We start from the raw sequence: 20,267 nt of genomic DNA on the forward strand, positions 1-20,267 counted from the left end.
TAGCACCAACTGGTCAAATGGTGTTTCAACACATTCTAACTAAAAACTATAAATTTATATACACCCCCCTCTTCCCCCCCCCCCCCTACCTATAGTCCTCTCTTCCCTTCTCCCGTGTTATCTACTCCAATTTTTGTGCCGTAGAGTACGTCGGGTATTCAAGTTTATTTTTTTCAACTACTAACCCATATATATTTATATATATATTTATTCTCTATCCCTTGTATGTCCTTATGCCATTCTAATAACAAGTGCTTATCAAGTGTCTCCTGCAACGACCAAAAAAAAAAGAGAGAGAGAGACAAAGAGAAAGGTCGGTGATGTTAAAATTTACACAACCGGCAAAAGATTGACCTTCCTCTACCTCCCTGCATTGACAATCACAGTTTATGTCTTATCCCCCCCCCCCCCCACCCCCGCCTTGGTTTCCAATTCTGTTTTTTCTGTATTGTTGTTTGTTTTGTCCCTACTCTCTTTCGTCAACCGCCTTGATTTTATGGTTATGTGCTATTCACATTTCTTTTTCTCTTATATTTTTTTTTTTACTTTTATTGCTTTATGTCGGTTTCCACTAGAGTCAACTACTTGTAACAATCTCATCTACTATTTTATTATCAAGGTTCTAATTGTTTTGCACAGACTAAATTAACAAAACAAACAAACAATGAATCTAGTTCTCAATAACAAGCGAAAGGGAAATTCCAATTGTTTAAAAGAGAGTGAAAAAAGAAAAAAAAAGGAATCTAAGCAGGTAAGGGATGAGAAAGGTAAAACAATAGATTTAAGAGTTGGATGTTGGTGGTCTCAGACAGGTCTTAGACTCGGATTATGTAGAAAAAAAAAATTTACAATAACAACAACCATATAGAGTATCTTGGCTTATGATTTAACCCTTCTTGTTACTTGATAGCATATCTGTCTATATAACATATATATATATGTATATATGTAAAGACAAAAAAAAAAATAGAAAGATTGAGAAAGCGGTGGTGTAGGTACAACCAACAACATTGTTGATTAACTCCCTTTTACTTGATTGGAATAACTACATGCTTGAATACCAATAGAGAAAAAGGAATTAAGAGGAATTAAGAGGAATTAAAAAGAATTAAAAAGGAATTAAAAGGTTCTTGCTTGTTTATTACGTCATAGGAAAGTATCTGTATATAACTTGATTCCCAATGTCGATTAGATGATCGACAACTTGGCAGCCTACAGGAACATGGCCACTATTTCCTTACTTATCATCTTTCCTTTACTTTACTTTCCTTTTCTTTATTTCTCTATCTTTTTTTCTCTTTTTTGGATTTGCAATCTCCTTATATCTAAAGAGTATTTTTCAGTATGAAAAAGTTGCAAAACGTCATGGTTCTCCCTTTTCCCGTTCTTTTTTGGACACTCTGAAATATATGTGTTTGTGTTTCAAAAGCAAAAAAAAAAAAACTAAAGAAAAAAAAAATTATTAATAACAATAATGAATGTGTCGAAATTATATTTTATATACGAGGTTCTAAAGGTGACACACTACGTCATTCTGATGCACCACCATGCTTATCTTGTTTCCTGTCAGAAATTTAAATTTTTCATTAATCTTTTTTTTTATTGTAATATTCTTGAAGTGATACCGGGTAAACATTATCTTTACCATTTTTACAGACTCTAATAGTACTTACCAATCCATTTTCATATATAAAAGAAGTACAAGAAAAAAAGTAAAGAAAAGAATAGGAAATAAAGGGAAAACGAAATGAAGGAGATAATAATAATATAGAATTCCAAGTGCTACAAACGCATGAATTTGGCCCCTTTTTTTACCCTTTCTTTTACCCTTTCCTCTACCTTCTCTTCACCCTTTATTTTACCCTTTCGTTACCCTTTCCTCTACCTTCTCTTCACCCTTTATTTTACCCTTTCTTCCTGATTTTATTATCGTTTATCAAGTATTCTTTTTTTCTTTTATACATACATTGGAGAAGAAAAGAAAAAAAAAAAAAATTAGGCAAAACAGTAATCTAAATTATTGAAAAGTCTTAAACGTGTGGTACTTTGTTTCAGTTTCCGTTTTTGAGTTATAAGCATTGTATACGACTTGTTAGCTCCAGATAAATTAGAACTTACATAGTAAAGAGAAAAGAATAAAGTAATCATTCTCTGTATATCTCTTCACAATGCCTGAAAACCTCAATCGGTTTTGCAACCGAGATTAGGTTCAAGATGGCGCGCACCCCATACCCACACCAACTCAATTACACCCACTCAATTACACACACACGCGCGCGCGTTCATGAATTGTTCTTTTTTCTTCAAGGAAGAAAAAAAAAGGGGGGGGACTTACAACAAAAAGCAGCCCACGACTCAAAGATACACTCTGATTTACCAGCAAATTCTATTTCATCAACATTCATCGAATCTCATCATCTACACGCTTACACCACCACGGCAGACCACAATTTTTAAAAAAAACACAAAGGACAAAGGACAAATAGTAGAGGATAGAGAACAAAGAATACACGAAATTCAATGGAACTATATCTATAATACAATGAAGAAATCCGTACCATCATCACCATCAAAAGATGGTACTCAACATCTGATGCGAAAAACACCATCCACCAGATCACTCCAATCACTACAACCAATACAACCATTAAGTCAACTCCATCAATCACCACACTACAACAACTACAACAACAACAACAATGACAACAACAACAATTACAAAAATAATAACAATACCAATAACGGCACATTCTCAAACCCAATTTCTACTCGACCGTCACTGAGATTGAACTCGCCACAAACATCACAAGCATCTTTCACACCCCATCACTTTCAACATGCACAAAGCACACAGCATAGCCACACCTTCCATTACGAGCCAGATCGCGAGCGAAGTACTACATTATCCTCGCTAGATATCCCGTTCCATTCGGTCGAACGAGAACATAGAGAACGATCAAAAAGTAAAGTCTGCAATCATGATGATACCGCTAATGGTACTACCAGCGATACTGGCACTGGTGTTGGTGCTGGTGCTGGTGCTGGTGCTGGTGCTGCAAGCAGTACTGCCACCAATACTGGAATTGGACATTCTACGACCTCGAATAACGTCTCATCAGCTGAACGTGCTGAACGTGCAGCAAACAGAACATATTCAGCACCTCAACAGCCCTCAAGACCAAAGATATCGAGAAATAGAAGTGCTACCTTACCTGCATTTACACATTTCGAACCAATCCGAATGAATGATACAATGCACACATTAGCAATTACAGACGACGACCAGCATCAACACCAGCACCAGCACTTACACATGCACCCTCAAACCCACCAACCGTTGCATTCTCCAAAGATCCGCTCACAGAGCTCATTGAAAGCACTCGCATTCAATCACCCTGAAAGCCCTACATGGTTGCTCAGTGACTTGATCTCAAACTTGAGCTCTTTAAAAGACAGAGACGAACGCTATATTGTACAAATCTCAAACGATCTAGTACACCTATTCCAAACATACCCAAAACTAGAAGATGAAGTACAAATAAGGACAGTGTTACCCAGAATACTGTTTATGTTGTACCACCCAGTATCTGAAGTGCGATCATCTTGCTATCGAATCTTGCGACACTTGATTGTCAGTTATGAGAGTTTAATAATATTGCTTCAACTGAAAATACTCATCTTCATTATCGTTAGTATGTCCAACGATCAGTCTGGACAAACCTTGATTGAAATGGAACAGGCATTGAAATTGGTGAGAAAGTTTTTAACCATCAACAAAGGAGCTGATTTGCTTTCTGTTGGTGTAGTAAAAGCATTGATAGCCATTGTCCAGTGTAATGATCCAGATGACCACAAGGGTTCAACAATAACGTCCAATTATGCAGTTCGCGTGGACACTATCCCAGAAGGGTTTAAGAATGCATGTCTAGAAACTATTTGCGAGATTGCATTGGTAAAACCTGAGTTGGTGTTTCATGGAGGCGGTTTTAAACTAATCATTGACTCTGTGATTGATAGCTCATTTGAAGTATCATCAACTTGCTTATTGATTGTGTTGCGGCTATTGAATTTCCAAAACTCAAGAAAGTTTTTAAGAAATGGGTTTGATCTAGACTCTTTAATAGCCATTTTCTCTACAGACGAATCCCTGGACACGAAAAAAAGCTCGCATTTCTCAGCCAAGATCCGCAAAGCTTCAACTTTTAAATTACAAAAAGTTTCCTTCTTGATATCGGGATTATTAAAGGACTTTAATGGATTAATGGCATTTTCAATCAACAATTTCACAAGCATAAACAATTTACTATTGAATTTAAACAAGAGAAACTATAGGGTACAAAATTCGATTCTTGATATCATCCTTGATGCACTACGAATTCAAGTGTTTCCGTGGTTGCAAAGCGGGCCTATTGGTGACTTTGTATCTCGATTTAATGATCTCAAACAACTGCAACTGCAAAATGAAAAAAGGAACCAAAAGCCACATAAACAAATGGTTGGCAATGAACAACACTATTTTCCATTCAAATACGGCAACAAGTGCGAGCCATTTATTGCTGGTATTGTAAATCACTATCAGGGACTACTAGCATACATCTTTATCATCAACGGAGTATTTGACCACCTTTTGAAAATCATCGACGACGAAGAAGCTGACGAAGCTCTAAAGAAGAAAGCAATTTTGTTACTATGCGAACTATACACCATGGCAAATACTTTGATTCCTTTTGACTTGGTTAAATCGCAATTGCAATCTCCCAATTTGGCCTCGCATGCGTTTTTATTTGCCACAGAAACAAAGATGGGCGATACTTTAAAAGACTTGAACCTTTCTACTAAGCACCAGCTTAAAGATATCAATGCTAAAGCACATTTCAACCCCAATGACGATGAGCTTAAGTCTATGATTGCTCGTAGTAAGATCCTAATTGTTAAAGATTTTCAAGAATGGAACTGGAATATTTTACAACAAATTATCGAGGGTCCGTTAACAAACCCCAAGAAATTTGATGAAATACTTGAAAAGACGCCAAAAGTGCTCAAACGATTAATGTCATTTTATCGTCCATTTAAATATAGATTCTCAAACGTTTCCGCAAAAAGCTCGAGGCTCGAAAAGTATATCTCTGTTGGATGTCTATTTTTCAAGACATTGATGAGTACGGGTGTTGGTCTCAAGTATTTGTCAATGAGCAAATTTCTTCCCCAAATGTCTGAGATATTGGCTCAGATAGACCCCTATAGCGGCATATATGCAAATGATGCTATTTTGGGTAAGCGACGGGTCGAAAATACTGCGTCTTTAAATTATTTACAATTTTTAGGTGTTTTGAGTTCCACAGTTGAGGGAGTAAACATTTTAGCAAGTTGGCAAATTTTCACTTCCTTCTATAATATTATTTCCTCAACGGCAACTCTGGAGAGCAATAATTTAATTGTGATAAATTTGTTTAAATATGTAAGTTTCGATGTTGAAGAGTCGCAGTTTAAAAAGTTGTTACAAATGAGCTTAACAGTCTCCAATTTGAGACTTCGACAATACTTGCTGAAACACGTCTTGCCCAAATTGTTTCATACTAATGATTTCGAATCATTTTGCATTGAAATGTCGGTCAATTCATTGTATGATTCTAACTCGGAAATTGTTTCGCGATCCATTGCCCAGCTTTACAAATATTACGAATCAATTGGGTTTGATACAATTGGAGACTTTGCAACTTACCGTCCCCCAGTGCATATTCTTGCCAATGATGAGTTGGGTGCTGATCTCCTTATAAAATGTCTTTCAACTACACGCGGGCTCGTGTACTTGCTGAAAAGAGGATTTATTACTTTTGAACTTGGAAAGTGGATGCAAATTAAAAACTTTAGGTATGCAAGAAAATTAGATTATTTGATAAGACAACAGTTTTTTCCATTTATTGATGCAAGAACGGTTGATCTTTTACTGTACAATGAATATGATAGTAATGAGAATCTTTCCTTGCAGTTTTTCGAAAATTTATTAACAACGCAAGAGGGATTGAATTTCTTATTGGAAGGTTCGGGCAAAAACTTTATTGACCGTTTGATCTCATCTACCGAGATTATATTCAATCAAATCAACCTAGACGACGAGTTTCAGGACATCGATAACCAAGATGAGATACATTCGGAATTACTTTATACGTTAAAGCAAAATTTATGGATAATAGGACAAATTTCATCCGCCAGGTTTGGCATTCAATTATTTACATCACTTGTAAATTCTGGGACAAATTTCAACTCGCAATCCAGCTCAGATTCTAGTCCAGTTTTGAGCTCAGGTTCAATTATTGACATCATAATTGCCAATTTTCATTGTTGCCCTCTTTGGGAAATTCGGGGTCTTTGCTTTTATGTGATTGGTCAAATATCGAAAAACATAGAAGGAGCTAAACTATTGAAGCATGCAGGATGGGTTTCTATGCAAGATGAGTATGGTCAAAGATTAGGTTTAGCATTTCCAAAGCCCAGTCTTGATGATATTGGAATTGAACCTGGGATTGATAAAGCCAATTTGTTTAATGTTGAGATTGTGAATCCATACCGTGACACGCGATACTACTATATCTTCAACAGTCTTCTTGAGAAAAACACTGAAGAAGTATTACTGCCGGTTCAATTGAAGGTTATTAATCATTTACAAGAATTGAATGCTATCCTATCTAAAATTGAACTAAAGTCTCTACGTGAACTTACGAAATTGAAGAAACTGGAACAAAGCATGGAGATTTTTGACGATATCAATTTGTTTCTTGAAGTGGTTAGAACCATCGACAAGGGGAATTTTTCTTTTCACAAGCGAGTATTTATTTTCAAATTGTTTACTGAAAAAACCAAAGTTATGGAGAATATTTTGAAAAAGGAAAGAAGAAATTCAATTCGAGCGCAAGTTTAATGGAAATTGTGGCCAAATACGGTATAGTTATTTATATATATATATACATTTTGAAATGCGACGAGACTGTTGCTTTTTAATAAACAAGCTCTTGTATGTTTCTTGATTTATATTTTGCTTTCTACCGCTTTATGTTTTTCTTTTCCTACTTCTCGTTATTCCATTCAACGTCTTTCCTTCAATTCACCGCCTTCTCCTTTTCCTGCCAGTTGTATTTGCAGCCATTGGACTCAATACCAATTTTCCATCAATACCCAAATCAAAGTCTACACCAGCATATTGTCCCTGGTTCATTTGCAATATTTGGTCTAATGTGATTGGCACGTTTTGTGCATTCACCAAATTAGGTAAATTTCTTCGGCACCAAGAATCTGCCTCTTGTGGATTTACTTCTAATTGCATTAAGTCATCATCAGCCAAATCCGGGATTGTTTCCAGTAAGTACATATTGATAAAATGATTAGAATTTATGGTTTTGGATGTGAAACTGCCTGTCATCTTATTCCCTTTCTCACCCAAGTCTTGTGCTAATGGCTTCAATGTCTTTGCAATTCGCGGCACTCTTTCAATTATCAGATCTATTCGCCTTTTTTCATCATCATTGGGAATTTTGTAGTCGGTATCTAAATGTGTTTGTGATTCCAATCCTGACTCATCAAGGATGTTTAAAAGTGCGTCATTTCGACGTTGATAGTATGCCATGGTGGTACGCTGGTATTGTTCCTGCTTACGTGTTTTCTCTAATTTGGCAGAACTAGCCTTGAATTGTTCTTGGAGCAGGCTGAATAAGTCCTGCAATTCTTCAAGGGTTTTGGAATTAACATTTTCGATCGAGAAATCCAGGTAGTTTGGAGCAGCTTGTTCTTGTTTTATCTCATGCTCCTTTTTGGTTGCATCACCATCAGTTGCTGATATCTCCGGCTTAGTAGATAATTCTGGTTTCATCTCGAATTCAGGCATGACTTAGTTTACCGAAGGAAGAGAGGAAACAAAAGGAAAGCAGAAAAATCAGGGTAAAAAAAAAAAACCAAAGATTGTATAGTTGTTGATGTCGATGTAGATTGGGTGTGCTGGATGGTAGAAGTGTTGTTTGATGTAGAGATTGAATGTTTTACATATTTTAGTTCATTTAGCTGTTTGAGACGATTTGGCTGTTTCGTTTTTTTCCGCGCTACCTTCCATTACAATGAAAATGTTACTAGTAAATTATACTCAGCGACAATATACACCATACACCAGGTTAGGTTGGTACCAAGTTGGTATCAAGTTGGTGCCAAGTTGGTGAGTTTAATTTATCAAGTGGCTCAAAATTTGGACATTTGATATTGAAAGATAAAAAAATAATCAGGTAAAGTAATGGCTTGTTGTTAGAGGCGAATATGTAATACATTTTTAGAATAAATTGATCCAAACATATATTATCCAGTACTCTGAATGTCATAGATAATACACCCACACTTACACACGAATAAGCATAGATTCATGAATACTGCCATGTCTTTGCCATACATTGCTTCTAGATTTGATTTGCAACTCTTAATTTTATGCAGAAATTGCGTATTCATTAATGATTTGTCAAATGATCAGAGGTGCACCATACAAGTATCCCGAGAATGCCGTGCTATGGTTTACTGTGTCTACTAGTCAGGCTCCTCGAGAAAATCCATAAGTAAATGTTTTCTTTCGAATCTTTTCCATTGCGATCGCTGTGGTTTTTTGTCATTGTTTTTGAGTTGCTCAAGCTGACTATGTTTACACCATTTTTGAATACTGCGACGATGGCAAAGCCGCCTCATTTGGTTAAACTCTCACCCTAAGAAGTAAAACATTTACGTGAAGATACTATTTAATTGATCTACTGCGTTGATAATGGTCAATGATAGTGAAAAATGATTGCTTCCACAGAATTTGCTAGACGGCAAAACAAATCATTAAGTATTGTAATCTACTTGTTAGGGTGACGATAAACTTCGCCTTTTGTTTAAACCAAAGTCGTGACTATTATACTTTGAATAAAAAGAGGATGAATGTAACGCTTTGAAATTGAGCAATCTTGTCTTTACAAACTGGATAGCATATCATCATTCTATATGTATATATATAAACTCGTTATGTTAATTTGGTTTTAATGAACAAATAATAAAGTACTGGAAATTATTGAATCTGATAAACACCTTTATTTTCAACAACCTTCGCGCTTCACCTTGCCCATCTACCAACGCGTCTGGGTCAAAGCAAAGCTAAGCCAAAAAAAAAAAAGAAGAAAAAAAAGAAAATAAAAGAAATATTGAATAGGAAAAGTCAATGAACCCCATTAACAATACTATAACCCGTGTATATTCTTTGAACAACTAAATATTAACTTTTCAATTATTCACAAATAATTTTATAAATTACCTACACAATTCTTGCTTTATAGACACAATTTTTACTAGCCACGTATCATAAAATGTCAATAGTTTCGCTAACAGGTATTGAAGTGCTAAACAACCCAGCTAAATTCAGTGACCCATATGAATTTCAGATCACATTTGAATGTCTAGAACCTCTCAAGGAGGATCTCGAATGGAAATTGACTTATGTTGGTTCATCCGACTCACTCGATCACGACCAGGAGCTTGATTCCATCCTTGTCGGTCCTATCCCAGTTGGTGTCAATTCATTCTTATTCAAAGCAGATGCACCAAGTCCCGAACTTATACCTGCAAGCGAGTTGGTTAGTGTCACCGTGATAATATTGAGTTGCTCATACAATGATAGAGAGTTTGTTCGAGTCGGATATTATGTGAATAATGAGTACGATACGGAAGAGTTGAGAGAGAATCCCCCTGCCAAAGTTCAAGTGGATCATGTGGTGAGGAATATTTTGGCTGAAAAACCAAGAGTTACGAGGTTTAATATTGTATGGGATAACGAACTGAACGCTGACGACTACCCACCTGAGCAACCTGAAGGCGAAGAAGAAGAAGAGGAAGAAGAGGAAGAAGAGGAAGAAGAGGAAGAAGAGGAAGAGGAGGAGGAGGAGGATGACGATGAAGAAGAAGAAGTTGATGAGGAGGAAGCAGGGGATAAAGATGAAGATATTGATATCGATATAGAGGAGGAGGAATATTTGGACAATATTGATGAAGCGAATGAGACTTCGACACTAAATGATAAGGAAGTGGAGCCAGTAGGAGATGGGGAATTAAATGGTGGAAGTGAGAAGATGGATATAAAGGAAGAAACGGAGGAAGTTGGCACTCCAAAAGATAGCTAGCGATTTGTAAAAGAAAAAATATTAACAAATTAAAAATTACAAAAAAAAAAATAAGAAAATATTCATTAAATAATAGAAGTTGTTCATCTATTCCTTTATTGTGGTTCAATCGTGTATACTATTCGTTAAAAATTGTACTATATAGACTATACTAATGTCTTTCTTTTTTTTATCCCCTCTTTTATTCTTAATTGTCTTCCAAGTTGCTGTAGGATTCAAATAAAGAGTTGATGATTTGGCTTAGATGTTCAATGGTTTGCATTGTGAGCCCTCCATCATTATCAGAATGACCGGCTTCTTTTCTGTTTCTGACACCGCCACTGTCGAGCTTTCCAACCCATTTGTCAGGGTGCCACTTAATTCTCTCTTGTTTAAGCAAATCGAGCATTGGTCCCTGAGCAATTAGTTCAAAAAACGACTCTACTGAATCTACTGTTAATAAATGCTTTAATTCTTCAAACTGCAAATCATTCCTATAAGAGTTTGGTGGTAATAAAGGTAGTCGTACTCTGCCCTCATTATGATACTCGTGCCTTATCCTCTCGACTGTAAAGTCATCAATTTCGTCAATCGTATCCAATGCCGTTTGATCCGAGTTGTTCATCTCCGTGTTTATTCGCATATCTCCAACGTGGACATTCTCTTCGTTCTCATTCATCAAACCGGCTGATGAAATAGGCAATTCTCCAAGGATCTCGTAGTTTCGACTGTTGTAATGTTCTTTCAATTTGTTGTATCTGTTTCCATTCTCGGGAGTCTCGTATTTGAATAATGGTGTCTTGTGGTGTGCTTGTGTTTGCGTTTGCGTTTGTGCTTGTGCTTGTGTTTGTGTTTGTGTTTGTGTTTGCGTTTGTGATTGAGCCTGAGACTGTGTTGGTATTTGTGGTTTTACAAATTTGTATCCATTGATTGAAGGTCCGTACTCTTGCGAGGGCATTGGTAATGGTGGTGTAGAAGCTCTCAGTGATGAAGGCGTTGATTGTGAAATTGGTGTTGACTCCAAGTCACACCGCTTTTCAAACGAAAATGAGTCATTTTCATCTCCAGTTTTGTCATCGACATTGCTATTTGAATTAGCATCTGTGCCGTGCAGTTTGGGTGGAAGCTCCTGTAGAGATGTCTTTCTGGCATAACTCAAGTCTAGGATATTCTTTGTGGACGCTTGTTTGAACTTGAGTTTTTTGCGCTTTGGCTGGGTTGGACAGGGTGTAGAATCGTTAGGTGAGAAGCTAAACTTCAATGCGGATCCAGGTGTACTCTCATTTGATTTTTTGCAGATTGACATCATTGAATCATTGGTTTTCGATGTTGCAGTGGTTGAAACACCATTTGGAACACCGTTTGGAACACCAAGTGCAGAACCAGCTGCCATAGGGACCTCGTGCATTATGGGGGTGCTATATCGCACCGCATCGATATGCAGGTGCTGTCGTTTCTTAATATTGATAAATCTTGGTGGTTGTAGTGGTGGTGGTGATACTGGTTGTTGTTCTAGTTGTGAAGAGCCTGACTGATCATCTGATTCATCGTCTGGTTCATCGTCCGACTCATCGGAATTGTTGATAATAGTCTTGTTTCCTATTGCATTCTCGTCAAACGCATCATCTGCCATCAGATCATCCTGATTCTTGTCTATACTGTCTTCATTTTCATCTTGGTGTTCATATTCGCCTCTGTATTTTCCTTCATTTTCACTCCCCTCTAGATCCAAATCAAGAATAATCTCCGACTCTAGGTGGAGCTCGTTTAGTCGTCTCATGGGAGACAGAAATGAGATTGTATTGTTGTTGTTGGGGTGTAATGGAGTCGATGCAAATCCCAAATGGTGTTCACGCTTCAAATTGACTACTTTCTTAGGGGATGGTGTATGATTCTCACAAGACTCGAACCCAGATGCATCTTCTTCAAAAGTTTCAGCTTCCTTAGTTGATTGTTCGTATCCAACTTTTCCTCGCAAAATGTGTGTAGAGCCTGAGCCTGAACCTGAGTTTGAGCCTGAGTTTGAGTTTGAGGTTAGGCTGGCTTCCCCATCTTCCAAGTCAGATGATGTTTGTTTATTATGGTACCAAGCTGTGTCATATTGTGCCGCCTTTTTCCGATCATATGTTGATGCCTCATTATTCTTATTTACCTTCCCAGTTTCAATTGGCTCATATATAAGTTGTGGAGTCTCCGTCTTTTCTAGTGCCATTTATTCATATATAAAAAGATAAAGAAAATAGCAAGGAAGGAGATGTAATAAATCTCATGGGATTATCTTTTCGAAGGTAATGTGAAAATAAATAAAAAGAAAAAGGAAATTTGAAAATGAATTGATTAGTTAATTGATTGATTGATTGATGAAAGAAAATATGCGAAGCTTGAAAAAAGACTATATTAGAATCAAAACTGGTATATCACTACTGTTCTATGTGTTGCGTTTGTGTTAATTGGTTACCGATGATTGCGCTTTCTTCCTTTTCACTTTCACTTTCACTTTCCTCTTCCTGTTGTTGTTGTTGTTGTTGTTGTTGTTGTTGTTGTGGTTTCAAACTCTTCTAAAGCGTGAAAAAGAAGAGAAAAAAATAAATTAAAAGAAATAGTAAACAAATAAAGAGCAGAATGAAACAGTGCGCGTCTGGTTACCTTTTTTTAAAAAAACAAAAAAAAAAACAAAAGAAAAAAAAACATCTTTATTCAGTCTCTTCTATAGCTTATTAACAGTCACGTGATGTTGACTTTATTAAATGGCAAGATGGCAAAAGGGGCTTTTGTTTGGATATAAAGGTTGTCTTGCTTTGATCAAATTGACATTGGTTTTGAGAGGTGTAACTTTTAAAATAAACTAGACTATGCTATTCAAAATGATTTAGCAGTTATTCATTATTCTTTAGTACATTCTTAGTTACAGTTAATAAAAGATTAGGAGTTTGTAAAAATAATTAATTATTTTGTATAAAAACAAGTCAAAATTAAAAAAAAAAAAAAATTGAAAGAAAAACGAAGAGGAAAAAAAGGTATATGCCTTTTAGAAGAAATAAAATGTAAAGGCAATTGAGAATGAATTTTATTTTTTGAACGGGAAGAATTGGAGATGAGGTAGAGTTGGATGGGAAGACAATAAGAGAAGAGGGGAGAAAGGGATTAGAAGAGAAGGACGAGAATGATAAAGGGGCACGTGCTTATCTCGCATTAGATCTGGTCACGAACCCCTCTCCCTTCCCCTCTCCACCAACGCCCTAAAACTCCGCCTTGTGAAAGTAACAAATGATGATGATGAAGAAGATGATGATTCTTAGCAAGCAAACAAAGACTAGTTATCATTATTGCTATGTTTTTTATTTTCTAGTTTTTTTTTCAAACATTTTGAGAACACCTTGAATTGCAACAAAGATACCAAAATGCAGGAACCGTTGATTACCATTGGGTGGCGATAGCAAAAAAAGATAGAGGTGTGAAACCGAGATGAAATTCGCAAGCAAAAATTTTGCTGATCCACCTTAAAATGTTTTTTTGTTTTCTTTTTTTTGCAATTGAAGGAGAAACAAACAAAGCAATGAAATGGAAAAGTCTTTTAGTATTGACAAGATGGAGAAAACAAGTTTTGTTGATTTTTTTATTTTATTATTCAATTGCTTCCCCACTGGCAACTTGTTTCTTAATCGATGGAAGAGATACTATGCTTTATTCTCAAGAAAAAGAACAGGATATAGGATATGGGATGAATAGAGAACAAATAAGAAGGATGATAACAATATTGTATTCGATTGTCTATTTGCTTCTGGCACGTTTGTATTGCCTATATTTTCTAATTTGTTCTATTTTGTTTTTGTGTGCGATTGCAATACTGTGGCTATACCTTTTGTTATCTCTACTGCTGAATGGAATGATCCCTCAATTTTTATTATTATTTTTATTTTTATTTTTTTAATTATTTATTTAATTTTTTATTTGCCAAATGATTGTTATCATCACCACCACCACCATTATTATTATTGTTATTTCCAATCCATAATAAATTATCTGTTTTACAAACAACTTTTAATAAAAGACAGTGCCACCAACTAACTTCTTTTTTTTACTTTTCCTCCTTATACCTTTTTCACAAAATTTTTCTTTTTTTTTAACTACTCCTACTTTTTCTTTTTCTTTTTTTCTTTAGAAACATCTTATAACACCCAGAACACTATCAATTTTTTTTCCACCTCCTTCATTGATTAGGCTATACAGCACAACAAATCACTCTGTTTAGCTACTCCATGGGTTTTATCTCTTCATTATCAGATGCCTTTTTAAACTACTACTATTACTACTACTGCACAAGCAACTACGCCATTAGAACTAGTGATGACAACAGTTCCACTAGTTCAATCTCATTGTTTGACACCTCGTTTCTTACCTTTCAAGCGGTACTAGAAGTTGTCATAATATGTTTTGCAGGGTTCATAGCTGCCAAATCTGGCTTGTTAAACACACAAGGCCAGAAACTATTGAGTTCGCTAAATGTTGAATTATTCACGCCGTGTCTTATATTCTCCAAACTAGCAAGCTCACTTAGTATATCAAAATTAATCGACATTATTATCATTCCGATATTCTTTGCCATTTCGACTTTGGCATCATACTTTTGTTCAAGATTAACGTCATGGTTACTACAATTGAATGACCCGGAAACTGACTTTGTTACAGCAATGGGTGTATTTGGTAACTCAAACTCACTTCCAGTATCATTGACTTTGAGCTTGGCCTATACATTGCCTGGTCTTTTATGGGATGACATACCTGACGACACAAGCGATAAAGTTGCTGGTAGAGGTATATTGTACTTGTTGATTTTCCAACAATTGGGCCAGATCTTGAGATGGTCATGGGGTTTCAACAGACTTTTAAGGAAAAGATCAACTGCAGAGTTGAATACATACTATACAAAGAATGGAGTCATTGTGCATACCGAACAATCAAGGTTATTGGACGGAGAGCAAGCATTGTACATTGGCGAAGCTGAAGAAGCTTCAAACGAAGTTGACGCATCGTCATCATCATCATCTTTGTCATCATCATCATCGTTATCAGCACCAGTTACTACAACAAGAGCAACTAGTTTGCAAAGTGGCGGAAACATTGAAAGCGAACTGGATAACGAATTGGATTCACATGATAATAGTGAGACAAAGAGCAATGATATTCATCGCAACGTGACTATGTTTGTTCAGAGCATTCCACAACTTCCCGGAATCAAACAGTTTCTTGCATTTATGAATCCACCATTGTATGCCATGCTAATCAGTGTCATTGTTGCTTCAACCCCATTGCAGCAAGTATTTTTTGATACTACTGGCAACAATGGTAATGGTTCTTTTATCCACAATACTTTTACCAATGCCATCACTAATCTAGGTTCAGTATCGATCCCACTTATATTGATTGTCCTTGGCTCAAACTTGTATCCATCACAAGATATACCCGCAGCTTCGAAACATTATAATCGAATGCTTATAGGTTCATTAGTTTCAAGAATGATTCTTCCGCCTATCATTCTATTACCAATCATTGCCATGTGTGTCAAGTATATCAATACTTCGATATTGGATGATCCAATCTTTTTGATTGTGGCATTTGTCTTGACAGTGAGTCCACCAGCAATCCAATTGAGTCAGATCTCGCAATTGAATGGAATATATCAGAAAGAAATGGCAGGCGTGTTATTCTGGGGGTATGTCATTTTGACGTTGCCCACAACAATTTTCATTGTTGTGTTTTCGTTAAAGGTCTTGGACTGGTCACAACTGTGAAGATGATTGAGGATGTAAAGTAAACAGGGAGAAGTTGATATCTTGAAATAAAAGAAAAGTAAGCTGGTTGTACAATGCACAAGTGAGGATATATATATATATAGTCCAAAATATTAATAACAAATTGAAATGGTTCTTCTTCTTCTTCTTCTTCTTCTTCTTCTTGTGTTTATCAATATGTATTCTAAGTTGTATTACATTTGTACATTGCTCTATTGTCATGTTTTGTTTGTTTCTATCACTTTTTATATTCTGTTCACATCTACCATGTTCGATGCCCTCCTTCTCCCATTCCTCTTTTTCCCGTTTTCCATTTAAATTTTATTGTAAATACACCTGTTAGTGGATGTACACAGACAGACAGACAGACACACACAGATATATATATAAACACTCAGGAGAATGAGAGGTGGTGGATTAAAATATTTCAAATTACAAATCATGTCAGCAAATATTCCACAAAAAAACCGAGTTTAGATTTTTCTATATGCCTAATCTCTTACTTGGCGTATGTTAACCTGAGAGTCTAAGGGCTCAATGTACAACCGAGACAAAACAAAGTCGAATCATCAATAATACCGGTGTTTTGGGTCTTGGTGCTAAACGATTGAAGCGTAAAAGAATCATTTGTTTTGTTTTACTTCAGTTCTGTTTTTGTTTTTGTTTTGGGTTTTTAGAGTCTTGTGACTGATTAAAAAATTATGCACTGATAAAATCAAGATCATTATCCAATAGAAATACAAGTATACTGTGGTACTAAAAGCCTCAAGTAAGCATGCCAGATGGTGGTAAAAGTAAGAAGCGAATATTGAGCGCAACTTTAATTCTGGTAATATAGTACAAATGTTTGGTGTTAAAAAAAGAAAAAACCAACCAATCAATCAATCAAATTAAAGTTTACTCTTTTGTAGATGGCTATTCTTGGTTTTGGTTTTGTTGTTGTTGTTGTTGCAATGTTTCTTTGTATTGTGTTTTGTGTAATATCAATGGCTTTGTGTGCAAATTGCAATTAGCGAGGTTGCATCTTTTGACTTCAATCGTTTAGTATCAGCCTATTTCCCTGTTGTGTAACTTCAAACACTAAACACTAAACACTAGGCAACATGTTCATAATTACAGGCCTATAGTCACAAAAAAAAAAAAAAAGAAAAGGTAAAAAACTATTGTTCATTTGGATACTTCATACTTGTCTATTAAATGAAAGAAAACAAAACTGTTTTGATCGGTAGAAAAAAAGGGTTAGAAAGCGAGAGAGTGGAAATTCACATGCCAAATTGGTTTTGGAGATCCTGATGCAAGCTTTGTATTGAACTATTCTCAACAAAAAGTTTGAGACATTTTGTTCACAATTACACGACACCACAGACTTCTTCCAATCCCTGTCTCTTTTATTTTTTTATTTTTTATTTTATTTTTTTGTCTTTCTCATACTGCATATTTATTTTTACTAGAGTAAAGAAAATAAAATAAAAAAAATAAGGGAAAAAAACAAATGTTGGAGTTAAATATAAGTTATCAGATCAGGGCTTTATATATATATATATATATATATATAATTTGTTTTCAAAAGGTTGTGACAAATGTATTGGGAGAGGAATAGGCAAGTGGATATAGAGGTTGAATGTTTAGTTAGCACAATATCCTTACAGGAAACTTGCATAAAGATATATTTTTTTAAAAAATTAGGTGAATAGAATGGGGTTTTCTTTTCTTTTCGTTTCTTTTTTTTTTCTTTTTTTATAAGGTTTCTGTTTGGTTCCTGAGCATCTCATCAGAAATTTAGTCCAAGTTTTATATGGATCTCGTTGATCGCTCTGAGATCTAATCATACATAAATAGGTGATGTGGTGTTGTGGAGTGAGGGTGTGGTGTGGTGTTGTGGAGTGAGGCAGGTGTAATGTACATACATGAGACATCGCATGCCATCGTCCGTGATATCCGCACTAACGATGGTGTTAATTACGACTGCATTCAGAAGCAAGGACAATAAAAAAATGAAATAAAATGAATAAAATAAAATAAATAGAAAAAATAAATAGATAAAAAAGTGAGTAACAAAATTTACTAAGGGGAGTCGAGTGAGTAACGTACTAAGTCAGATGTACACGACCTGAGTTGATGGGGGGAGGGGAGGGGAGGGGAGGAGAGGGTATGACGGTGAGAGATTAGTTTGGTTGGTTTGGGGAGAGGAGAGGAGAGGAGAGGAGAAAGTGTGAGTGTGTGTGTGTGAGTAAATTCGGGTAAGGAAATGTGTCAGGTGGAAAACCTAGCAAAGACTCATAGTCAACAACACAAACAGGAGATTTATTTACCGTTTCTCAGAAATTCTTTCTTTCTTTCTTTCTATCTTCTTTTTTCTTTTTTCTTTTTTTTGTAGCACACTACGAAACTACTATGTTATATCATATGATATTCAAACCAAAGATCACCATAAGCTTATGTTGGTAATACTTCCGTCACTTTAGATGACCACTGCAATACAAGTGATATCACCAGCACCAAGTTTGCCCTTGTAGAATTTATTTTTTATTTTATATATTTATTTTTTATTTTTATTTTTTATTTTTATTTTTATTATTTTTTTTTTGCACCCATTATAAATTTAATTATTTTTATTTATTTTATTTTTATTTAAATTTATTGTTGAAAAATGAAAAATCTTTTTCCGTTACAATTAGACCCCCCCCCCCGCCCCGCCCTCTATCTCAAACAGTTTCGGTACTAGAGAGGATAGCAGAATACCCTTACCGCAACTTGATTTTTTTGCTAGTTGCAAATCATGTTCATTTGAAGAATAAGAAGTAAAAATAAAGACACACAGCATCGAGTTTGCCATACGAAATAACAGTCTTGCAATCACACACATTCTTAGTAGCATCGACCAATATCTCAATGCGCACTTGCACTAGCACGCGGCACATCTAATACTAATTCCAATTCTATTTGTTTTTTTGTTCAGCTTTTCTAATTTTTTTTTTTTTTGCACCGTATACGTATTTTTTTTATACGTTCATGCAGACATGAACACTAGGCGACATTGCCACAAACATTGTCAGAGGATATTTATATGCGTATATAGGTAATAGTGAAAAGAAATGAGCATATCAGAGGTTGTTTGCAAGTGTTTTCAACTGTTTTGTTTGTGTTAGTGTTTGTGTGAAAAATTTGCCCTGGTGCTTTAGCTATACAATAGAAGCTCGCTACCAAACAAATGTGGCAAGTGCTAAAGCATCACCAAATTGACAATGTTACATCAATTCCCTTTTTTTTTTTTGTTTCAAAACAACGACACCAACAATATAAAAGTAAAAATGAATATATATACATATATATATATATATACTCACAATGCACATTGTTTTATCCGACATGGAAGTTGGAACAATGCCTCTGTAGACTCTGTCCAGAGCAGGTCTGTTAAATTTTTTTTTGTATTTTTATTTCCTTTATTCTTCCTTTTTCCATTTTCCCTTTCCACTTTTCACTTTTCCCTTTGATATTTTTTTTTTTCATAGGTTAGGTATCCACATATATATATATATATATATATAAGAGGAACGATTTTCGTCTAAAAAAGTAAAAACCTCTCCACACTCACAACATCCCATCATCGATATTAAACGATTGACGACAGTTAACAACGATCGTTCTCAAGGGAGTAATTAGCTTAGGAAAAAGAAAACAAGGATCAGATTTAGATAAACTCTTCGTCCCACTAGATTAAAAATTACAAGTCCAAACTTCACCAATATTTTACAGTGTAAGTGAAAAAAACAAATACCCCCTTAAGTCAACCTGAAAGCATCCAACAAAGTACATGCCTTTTTAGAAAATCAAATAAGATTTATCCTATATATTCCATAAATCCACCGCCTCAAAACATTTTTGAATCGCCGCCTTCATTTAAACAAATCTGGCTATTCTACCTTGGCCATCATCTAAAAAAAAAACAAAAAAAAAAACTGTAAAACTGAAAAAACGCTCATAACCACACCTTTTCCCATAAACAATCACGTGTAAACAAGACCCTCTTTTCTTATATTCCTTTTGCCGATCATCCTTTGAATTATAATCATTCCACATTGTAAAGGTGAGTATTATCAACTAAACTTCAAATAAAAAAAAATTAAAAAGCAAAAAAGCAAAAAAGCAGAAAAGCAAAAAGAAGAAGAAAAATAGGAATAAGTGATCTCGTAAAAAGACCAAAAGAGAAAAACATTGAGCAAGAAACTGAAAGCGAAAGCGAAAGCATATACTTAAACTTTATGAGAAAACTGGTAAAAACGGGCCGTAAAAAGCATACAACAACATAAAGCAA

At 35.3% G+C, this 20,267-nt stretch overlaps 5 protein-coding genes across 5 annotated transcripts; 3 read left to right on the forward strand and 2 right to left on the reverse strand. All coding sequences in view use genetic code 12, as the record gives it.

Annotated features, from left to right (window-relative positions):
• Positions 1–2,542: 2,542 nt before the first annotated feature.
• On the forward strand, positions 2,543–6,919 carry PVL30_002819 (uncharacterized protein; the record flags this gene model as incomplete). The annotated part of the gene is made up of 1 exon (XM_001525344.2): positions 2,543–6,919. One exon carries the CDS (start codon positions 2,543–2,545, stop codon positions 6,917–6,919), a length of 4,377 nt encoding a protein of 1,458 aa, XP_001525394.2.
• Positions 6,920–7,102: 183 nt separating this feature from the next.
• Positions 7,103–7,879, reverse strand: PVL30_002820 (uncharacterized protein; the record flags this gene model as incomplete). The annotated part of the gene is made up of 1 exon (XM_001525345.1): positions 7,103–7,879. The coding sequence occupies one exon, from the start codon at positions 7,877–7,879 to the stop codon at positions 7,103–7,105; it is 777 nt and encodes a 258-aa protein (XP_001525395.2).
• Positions 7,880–9,368: 1,489 nt separating this feature from the next.
• On the forward strand, positions 9,369–10,178 carry ASF1 (Histone chaperone asf1; the record flags this gene model as incomplete). Its single annotated transcript, XM_001525346.2, has 1 exon — positions 9,369–10,178. The coding sequence occupies one exon, from the start codon at positions 9,369–9,371 to the stop codon at positions 10,176–10,178; it is 810 nt and encodes a 269-aa protein (XP_001525396.2).
• Positions 10,179–10,365: 187 nt separating this feature from the next.
• On the reverse strand, positions 10,366–12,369 carry PVL30_002822 (uncharacterized protein; the record flags this gene model as incomplete). The annotated part of the gene is made up of 1 exon (XM_001525347.1): positions 10,366–12,369. One exon carries the CDS (start codon positions 12,367–12,369, stop codon positions 10,366–10,368), a length of 2,004 nt encoding a protein of 667 aa, XP_001525397.2.
• Positions 12,370–14,416: 2,047 nt separating this feature from the next.
• PVL30_002823 (uncharacterized protein) lies at positions 14,417–15,949 on the forward strand (the record flags this gene model as incomplete). Its single annotated transcript, XM_001525348.2, has 1 exon — positions 14,417–15,949. One exon carries the CDS (start codon positions 14,417–14,419, stop codon positions 15,947–15,949), a length of 1,533 nt encoding a protein of 510 aa, XP_001525398.2.
• Between the last annotated feature and the right edge of the window lie 4,318 nt (positions 15,950–20,267).

This window comes from Lodderomyces elongisporus, chromosome 3 (genome assembly GCF_030384665.1).
Source record: "Lodderomyces elongisporus chromosome 3, complete sequence".
Lineage (NCBI taxonomy): Eukaryota > Fungi > Ascomycota > Pichiomycetes > Serinales > Debaryomycetaceae > Lodderomyces > Lodderomyces elongisporus.